The 9,625-nt window shown below is 42.2% G+C and overlaps 1 protein-coding gene across 2 annotated transcripts in view; it reads left to right on the top strand.

Moving 5' to 3' along the window:
- Positions 1–653: 653 nt before the first annotated feature.
- The window catches only part of CDH13 (cadherin 13), a 432,177-nt gene continuing 423,205 nt past the window's right edge, over positions 654–9,625 (top strand). For both annotated transcript variants that reach the window (XM_041458638.1, XM_041458637.1), the window contains exon 1: positions 654–803. In XM_041458638.1, the coding sequence (XP_041314572.1) occupies positions 759–803 (45 nt within the window). In that variant the 5' untranslated portion in view covers positions 654–758. The remainder of the gene's footprint in view (positions 804–9,625) is intronic.

Raw genomic sequence — 9,625 nt, 5'->3', positions numbered from 1 at the left:
GTCCCCTCTTTCAAACAGGAAACTTTTTCTAATTGAAGGACATGCGCCTTTGAAACTCTGTCCTAGATTCTAGTTTGTTGAATTAAAAGCCAATTCTGCCATTACCTGAGCAGTTAATAAAATCTATTGCCTTATGATGCATTTTTTCTGCAGGCTAGAATGGATCTGTCTTGGTTGTGGTTTGTGAGATTGAGGGGAAAACACAAAATATAACCTGTATTTCTACTGCACTGAAAAATTTCATTGTGTTCTCTTTCTAAGGCTTGGAAGTAACCAAAACTGCAGAGGTCATTTTTTTTTTTAAATTATTAAAAATAAGTTTACCTTATTAACATTTTAATAAATAGAATCTCTTTGCAGTGGTGCTCAGAGTTGCTCTTATTTCTCTCTGTTCAATTCCATTCTCTAAAAGGGAAAATACTATTGAGATATGTAAAGCATGATGTTAGATTAAAACTAAACACAGAAATACACCAAAGCAAAAATGCTTTCTAAAGGTGCTGTGTTTGTAGAGGTGCTTGCTCAATATGTGTGATGCAAAATGGGGATGCTTTGTGAAGAAATCATCCTTGTAAAGCCATTGGTTCTGGTCATCAGACTCTATCCAATGCTTTAGTGATGATGCTGCTGATCTATTTGGGAAGTTGGCTGGCTCTCAAGGCAGAGTCTCTTCTCAAAGGCTGTTTCACAGTGAAAATATGCTCAGTGCAGCCGAGTGCATGAATGAAAAAGCCTCTGGTACCTTCTAGTCTGGCAAAATGCAGCACAAAACTCAACTTACTCTGTCTTTTCTGCTGTCCCAGGTAAGAAATGTGTGTTTTTTCCTTGCTTTCTTTCATCTTTCTGCTTTTGTGCATTTGGATTTGAAAGTATTTGTAATTCAGCTCTGATTTCTGAGTAATTATACATTGCTTGAATTACTGTTTAAAGATGCAGGATCTCTGCTCTAAGCCAGTTGCTAGGAATGCAGGATCTCATAGCTCCCTGATTTACAATTACAACCAATTTGCCGTGTGATATATAGCATTTTTTTGTTTCCCTTCAGGAAAGGTGGTGGGGGGAATCTTTCAAGTGTCTCGGTTGCAGCTGCAGCAGCAATATTTTCTGTCATATCAAATGCTGCAACTTTGATTTGCCTCTTTTCTCTGTGCCTTGTGCTGGGTAGTAGGTTTATAGACTGTTACAGGCAGCTCATGCTATTTATTGCCTTTTTTTTTTTTAAATAAAAGAATTGGAAGGGGGGGAATATGGAGGAAAAATAAAATCAGACCTTGCAAAAGGCTCCCTTCGCCGTACTCTCCTGATAGATGTGTAACACTCCGTTAGTGACTTGCTGTGTAGCCTTTCTCTTATTAAATGTAATAGATCCCCCTCTGCCAGAAAGCAGAGGAAAAAACACCCAGCCTTAAAAACACGGAGCTGCCGGAGCCCCGCTGCTGCTGCCTGTCAAAGCACGGGGACTCGCTGGGCTTTCACTTCTCAGCTGGTCACTCTCTTTTCCTCTCGCTGCTGTCACAGGGCTCACTTTTGGGCAGCTCAGAGCAGGGCTGGAAATCCTTTGTTGTTGTCCAGCTTAAGTGCATTCTCCCTCCTTCTGTCTCGGGGGCTCCTAAACTTGCGTTTAGTGACAGTGGGCTGAGATCCTCGGCACCGAGCAGGGATGAAAGTTAATTCCTTTTTGGATCGAGTGGGTTTGTTAACCCTTGGAGGGTTGGTGGGGTTTAATGTCAAACAAGTGCTTGGGACTTTGAGCTTGACCCCCCTGTGTTTGTGTAACTGCAGTCTCCACCAGGTCTGCTAATCCCAAACAGGGCAGTAAGGAGGAAAACGGTGAGGGATCACAACTGGCAGAGCTTTACTGCTGAAGCAGCTGCACAGAGTGTGAGGAGGAGGCAATTGGGTGATCCACATGCTGTGGATCAAGGTTTGGGCACTCAGGTCCTGGTTTAGCCTGGTCAGGAATCAGGGCAGGGACGTGGGTGGCTGGAGCTGTGGGACAGCGGAGGCTCGGTGGCTGGGACTGGGAGTGAGCAAGCACAAAGGCATTTGGGTGGGTTCGGGATACCAGCCCTGCTCCCGGGAGTGGAACAAATGAAAGCAGCTGCCTTGGGCCATGGGTTTGGTGCCGAGCAGCATGTGCTGGTGCCACACGGAGAGTTCCTGGCAGGGCCACTCTGCCAGCCAGGGCTGGGCTCCCTGGCAGTGTCTGAGGGCAGCCTCTGGCTCTGTTGGGACTGGCCCAGGACAGTGGCCAAGCTGCTGCCCAGGGAGGGCTGAGCACTGTCCCCTGGGCTGGGGGAACCCAGAGGGCTCCTGGGGACGAGAAGTTGTCACAAGTGGGCTGAGATCCAGCTTGCGCTGGCAGGGGAGGCAATGCTCAGGGAGCAGAGGGGCTGGGGGAGAGAGAGGGCACAGGCAGTGGAAGGGTAACCTGTGGATGTACTGAACTGGTGCTCTCATCTTGGCTTTGAGACCTCCCATCTGCTTTGCTTGGCTTTCTCTCTGTTTTCAGTCTTTTTTTGGTACAGCTTCTCTAACACAACGCTGAATTAATAATCTTGAGTTGGGATTTTCTTTAGTGGTTGCTTGCAGGAAAGCAGAATGTATGTGATACAAGAGGATGGACTTCTAGGGCCTATGAAACATAGCCGGCATTTTTTTTAACATTAATGACTACTTAAAATCTGACAAGGTGCAGACACCCAATTCTGAAAACACCCTCTTGTTTTTGTTGATGACTTTCAGTGATGCTCCAGAGTTTCTCCCCAGGCTGGGCTGAGATGAATTCTGCTGTACTGCAGGGCTGAGCTTGGTGATTTACCCTTGCTTCCAGGTGAAGTGCTCAAATTGCACTCCACCTTCTTTCTCAGCTTGTACAGCTCTCTCTGGTCATGTCTCTCTCCACCATGTGAGCTAGTGCATGTCCAAGTTTACTTTCCAGTTCATGTCTAAGAGTTAATGAATTGGGGAATGAATCAGACTGTAATATGGAAGTGTATGTAATTCTGACTGCAGGTCTAGGTTGTTGAGTATTGGCAGGTTAAAGTATGAATTGGAGTGGGTGCCATGCTAGGGAAAGAAATGGGATTTACTGAAACACTGTTTGGCTTTTCTCTTTGACACCCCACATGCACAACTTTCATGTGACAGGAAGAGTAAACAGAAGAATGTGAGAAACAATATATTAAACAAATGCAGCCATCTGCTTGTGTAGTGGTTGTAACACATTTGGGGATCTTTTTCTGCATGTTTTCTTTTTTTCTCCCTTAGGAGTAGCAAGAATGTCTCATATAATGCAATGCCAGTGGAACCAGAAAGGACCAAGTTTGATAGAATTCTTTCTAAGCAGAAGCAATCTAGTAATCTTGCTGTGGAAGCAGAAGATAGTGATAACTTAGTTTCAAAGTAATGATAGCAAAGTTTGCAGTGTAGAGGAAAAAAGTTTGAGGAAATTCTTTTATGTCAATAGGAACCTGGATTGTAAAACGTTTATTCTTAATGAAAAACCCATTTCTAAAATTAGTAACTTGGGTTTTGTGTTTTCTTGGTCTGCCTCCAATTCAACTGTGTTTTTAAAGAAGAAAAACTTTGCCTTTTGAGGCATTAAAAGGATGAAGATGGAAAAGCACTTTTTCATATCAAAGCAGCTCATTAAGTATGTATGCAAAAACTGAGGTAAACAGTGAGCATTAAATGAATTTTTCTTTTTGCAAAGATTTAGTCTACACTACTACCAACTGTTCTGTTTTCACAAAGAGGAAAACTGAGCATTAGCTGGGATAAATGAGAGAGATGTTTCACGTAATCCTTTAATTCAGACTCACCTTTAAAACTCCAAAGCATAACTATAATATACAGCTTTATTGATCTGAAGCTGACATTAAAAACTAAATGTACTCTGGTAGCTTATGCAGTTCACTATACAGGGTACAGTAAGCAGTAAATGCATACTCTGATCTGATAGAATTAAAAATCTGTGTTTTACATTTTCCCCAAAGGGTATTTTCTAAAATCTACATATAAAATATTTGTTTTACGCCAAAAGTTGTTCACAGGCTTCCTTTTTATGTCATGCCTTTCATGCAGAGAGATGACTCAAAATTTGTAAGGCTTACAGGGTGAGGAAAACCCCCCATATTTTTGATAATTTTGACAATAACTGTCACGTTTCACTGGGTTGCAACCAAGTAAATTGGAAAAATGTGTAGATTTTACAAGCTTGTCATTAGAGTGAATAGAGAAAATTAGTCCTCAAACTCTTTCCCCTAATGCAGAGCCCACACTGCTGCATTCTTAAGCTTTTATTTGTTCAAATTTCTCCAGAAGAGGGCTCTGTGCACAGCTTGAAAGGCAGCACCAGGTATTGAAAGCAAAAGAAATTTAACAGCTTCAGGAATAAAGACAAGTCTTGCTCACAGGAGTGTGTTAATATAACATTGCAGATTATGCTCAAATTTTGACCAAATACCTCCCTGTTCTATCTTGTTGCTGTTGGTCTTATTATTTGAGAGTTCTAGAGAAGTCCTGTGGTTCTTGTGCTATATCATAGTTGTAGGAATGCTTAAAAAATGTTACAGAAAGTCAATTGCTCTGTATAATTATTTCTACTGATGGGCACTTTGTGAGCAGGCTGATGCTTGCTCCCCACAGTTTTAGGCCATCGGTTTTGGCTATGCAGTCAAAAACCAACTTCCAGTTGCATATCTCATTCACAAGATGGTGTCTCCCAAAACACAGAGCCATTCCAGCAGTTGTGCTGTCCTATTTCCCAAATATTATCTTGGAGGGAAGGTTGGCACTGGTGAATTACGATGGCTTTTGGCTACAGCTCTAACCTCTAAAAATATCCTTACACAGGACCTGACCACAGCCCTGACTGCTAAGCAAGGGGGGTTTGTTATGGCAGACAAGTGAAAACATGAAAATGCTTCTGCATTTATGGCAATTAAACCCCACTTTGTGTACCCGCTGAGACTCAATCCTTCAATCTAAGGCATAGTTTAGGTGATATGTTGTGTCCTGCTTTCTGTTTCTGAGAATCAAAACTTCAAAAAGGTTTTCTTAGCACAACTAATATCTGTGCTGTAATCCACTGGGAGTTATTGACTTGGCTTTTAGTGACTTGGCAGCTAAGAAATGGGTATTCCTAAAAGCTGTCTCAGTGCAGCAGGTTCTATTAGAACCACATAGATGGCAAGAGTGGTGCCCCTTCAAGGAGTTCTGAAGTTTTGCTTTCCTTTTCTTCTTTTTTGCTGCAAGATAAGCAAGCTCTTCCCATTCTATTAACATGTAAAAGCAAGGCAGATAACAGAGCTCTCAGTGTTCCACTCTTGCTGCATCACTGCTGGAGCTGCAGCTCTAATCTTCAGCTGCTGGGTTGCACCAGTGTGCTGCATGCCAGGACTTTGGCCTCAGGTTTCAGAGTTCCTGTGACAGCACAAACCTGTGGCTGCAGCTCTCTGGCCACAGAGAGCAACAGGCACAACTTTCCCAGGCATTGTCCTGGGGAAGGCTGTGAAAAGATCAGAGAAAAGAATGAGAAACAATTCTTATCTTCACTGGCTGCACCTGTTGTTGTGAACATGTGGAATGTGTTATGGAGATTTGCTTACCAAAGGCTGGTTTCTTAATTGGCCAATGGTGATGGTGTTTGTATTGAAGGACCAATTAGTTCCACCTGTGTTGTGACTGTCTGTAAGGGCAATGGGTTTCTTAATAAGTATTGTGTAATAAAGTGATTGATCAGCATTCTGGAATCATGGAATCAATGCTAATTATTGCCTGGCTGGGGGCCTGTGACAAAACAAACCTTTCTGGAGGATGGGGGCTTCATTCAGGACTTGGAATACAAAGGTTAGCAGTTTTTGGTTTTTTATTTATTGTTTCATGGACAGTTACAGTGGCAAAATTCACTGTTTTGATGTGTATTACTGGTATTCCAGCCAGAAGGGACAACTGTGTCCTGGGGGCATCAGGCTCAGCTTTGCCAGCTGGGAGGGCATTGTCCTGCTCTGCTCTCCACTGGGGTGGCCTCAGCTCGAGTGCTGAGGGCAGTTTTGGTCACCACAATATAACAAAGGTATTAAACTATTAGAGAGTCCAAATCAGGGCAATGAAGATGGTGAAGGGCCTTGAGGGGAAGTGGTGTGAGGAGTGTCTGAGAGCACCTGGCTTGTTCAGCCTGGAGAAGAGGAGACTGAAGGGTGATCTCATTGCAGTCACAACTTCCTCATGAGGAGGAGCAGGCACTGATCTCTGCCCTGTGTGACCAGTGCAGAACCCCAGAGAATGGCCTGAAGTTTGTGTAATGGGATGTTTGGGTTTCATATTAGGAAGAGTTTTCCACCCAGAGGATGAAATAGTCTCCCCAGGGCAGTGGTTGCACCGGTGAGTTTGGCCAATGCTCTTGGGCACGTGGAGTGACTCTGGAGGATGGTCCTGTGCAGGGCCAGGAGTTGGACTCGATGGGACTGTATTGTCAAAAGGAAGAATCTAATTCTTTGAAAGCCTTACTGTTTCATATGAAGGGAACTCATTCTGCTCCTGTCTTATCCAATATTCTCCTGTTTTGCACCATTAATTTTCTTGGCTAGAGGAAAAAAAGAAGGATTTTAAGATTTGGTTTGATGGAGATGGTTAGAACAGTTCTATGAACAGACTAAAATAAATATGAGTTATTAAGAGTGGGGTGAATCTTTTCAACACACAGTGGTTTTCAGTATCTCTAACCACTTGGAAAAGCTGATTAAGGTGTTTAAATAGCTTCTGATATCTCTGAATGTCCATGTATGGATGTCTAATTTGGTATCTTTATGGGCCTTGTTCTTAGGAAACTGAACATTTGCCTTCAAGTTTTTGAAATGTCTCAAAATTGGACACACATACACAGATCCCTGAAATTAATAAGATTTTATTACCTAGGATTCCTTAGACTCCACTTGATAAAGGTTTTGCTCCCAAAATGTTCATTTAAATAAATAAAAAACCCTAGCAAACCACTAATAATAACTATTTATTTCAGTCTAAATTATTTCATTCTCTTGCTGTGAACAACTAATGCTTAATTCCTTATTAGTAATGACAATGTATATATTTCTAAAAGTTAATATTTAATTCCCAGGGACTTTGCAGCTTGGTATGTAATGAAGAGCAAATAATTCTTGTGTGTATGAAGGCTGTGTTAACTGTGCAGATAGCAAGTGGGTTTCTAAAAGTTTGCAGACTTTTTAGGATTTTGGGCAATCATGGCAGATGGACCTTGTGGAATTTGTGTGTAACAAGGACTCAAAATGCTGAAAACCTCAGGTTCTAGGCCTTTAGGATGTCACAACACTGTTCATGTGGTTGTATGCAAAGAAATATTTACACCTAAAACTGGAATTCAGGACAGGAGATGCTCACTTGCAAATATCTGTACCTGTAAGCTCAGGTTACCTCAGCTGTGACTGTTTGTGTGTTTGTTACCCCTCTCCCTTCCCTGGGCTGGGTGTGAGGGCTCCTTTCCTGCTCCAAGGCAAGGCTGACAAACTTGGCTAGACACTCAGCTGAGGGAATCCTGATTCTCTGCATTAATGGCTGGCTGCCACATGGGCAGGAACACAGCTGTGGCACACGTAGAAAGACCATGGATAACTGCTTATATTGCTACAAATCAATCCATAAAAGCGTTGACACATTGAGTTTTGTTCAAACTGCTATGGAGCAAAAAATCCCAAATGTGTTACAAAGCACTTATCATGCTGATAATTGGCTCATCTACTTTATAGACACTCAATCTCTTTCTTTTCATCTTCTTGGCATAACTTGGAATTGGGCTTCTGTGCAAGTTGTCGGTAGAGTCCTGGAGTCAAATGCAGGGGATTTTGAACCTGTAAGGGCAAAACAAAATCTGGCAGTTGTCCATGGGGTCACTGTATAAAGGGACAGCTGCCTGGAATTGGAGTATGATCCACAGCTTGTATAAAAGGATAGAGGCAGGGGAGTATGATGTAAAATTTCCCCTTCCTTAGCCTGTTACAGTGTTCTTGTGTATAATTGCATTTTCAGCTGTGGGTAACTGCTTGGGAGCAGAGAAAACCCCAGCAATAGTGTCTCCAGAATCTTGCAATTTCCCATAGACAAACCTTCTTGCTTTGAGTTCCTCTGCTGCCAAATAAGGTGTATTTATACACTTCTCTTGAGACAGCCCTGTGCTGTCCCTGAGGAACTGCATTTTATCAGACAACAAACAGCTATAACAGAATGTGAGAACTGAACATAGCACTGCTCTGGAGTTGACAAAGCAGGAAATTCAGAGCATCTGGTACTTTGGTTCCTGAGTGAAAGGCGATGGAATTAGGCATTAGAATTGGATGGGCATTTCCTTCCCCATCAAACCCATTGTTTCAGAGCTCTGTCAGAGGAAGCTGAGCAGCTCCAACTGTGCAAGAATGGGTATCTCAGCTGCAGGTTTGAGTTGATCTGTGCAGTTAAATAACCAGCCAACATAAAAGGTGTTCAGCTTGACCTTCTGCCAAGATAACTGGTCTTGCAAGTGCCAGGAAGTCCTAGTTATTATCCAGGTGAAATTCAAAATGAAATTCCCGTGGGTAAAGATGAATGAGAATGATATTAAAATAGAACAATGCATAAAATTCTGTCTTGGTTTCTGGGCATATTTGTTAGCTCACTACCAGAAGGTTGTATTTTGTGCCAGGCCAAGTGAATTTATTGTTTTCTGAGATGTTTGTTTTCATAATTCATGATTAGATTGAACTAACTGGACTCTGAACACTATAAATCTTGATTTATGGATATTGATATTCCTGTCAATTTACTAATACACAGCTCTAACCTGAACACTACACGAGTCAGGTGCATATTTGATAATCTTTCCTTAATAATGTATCATAAAATGGTTTGAGTTGGAAGGGACCTTAAAGAGCATCTCATTCCAACAATTCTGCCATGAGCAGGGACAACTTCCACTAGACCAGACTGCTCCAAGCCCTGTCCAGCCTGGCCTTGAACACTCTCAAACCATTTGCTCTCTTGTACTTGGGCTTCTGGACTTGATTCTGTGTGAAATTTTGTAATATCATTGCAAGAGTCATTATTTGGTGGAACAAAGCTGTAGGGATAGTCAGGAAAGCCTGGAGTAATGGGAGCTCACATTCCCTGCTTTTTGGGAATGGATAAGCCTCTGATATCTAGTTTTGAAATAACTGTTTTCTTCTAATGTTTTAAAGTACAACGTCTCATTAAAAATAATAAACTAGAATGCAATCTCCAGTGTTAAATGTCACCAATGGTTTTCCCTAATTGTTAATCTCTGCAGTTTGGTTATCAATGCAGAAATGTGGCACTTTGTCTGGTGAGGGTATTAATTATTGTAATCTGGAAAAAGAGCAGCTGATACGTTCACATACCAAGTGTTACCAGGTAGTAAGACGACAATGCTGGGGATAAATCATGAAATTTTGTCTCTTGTGGAAATTCTGGTCTTGCACATCTCTCAACTTCAGTTTTGTGTGCTTGCAATAGCAAAGCACTGCTACTTACACCACACAGGAGCAAATCTCCAGAGGATGTGGATTGATTGCGCTGCCCCTCATTTTGTTATCTGGGTGAAAGATGGGTGGTGTCA

The sequence above is a fragment of the Pyrgilauda ruficollis genome, unplaced genomic scaffold (assembly GCF_017590135.1).
Source record: "Pyrgilauda ruficollis isolate IOZ18807 unplaced genomic scaffold, ASM1759013v1 scaffold13, whole genome shotgun sequence".
In the NCBI taxonomy this organism is placed as follows: domain Eukaryota; kingdom Metazoa; phylum Chordata; class Aves; order Passeriformes; family Passeridae; genus Pyrgilauda; species Pyrgilauda ruficollis.
This window is presented reverse-complemented; position numbering and strand designations above follow the sequence as displayed.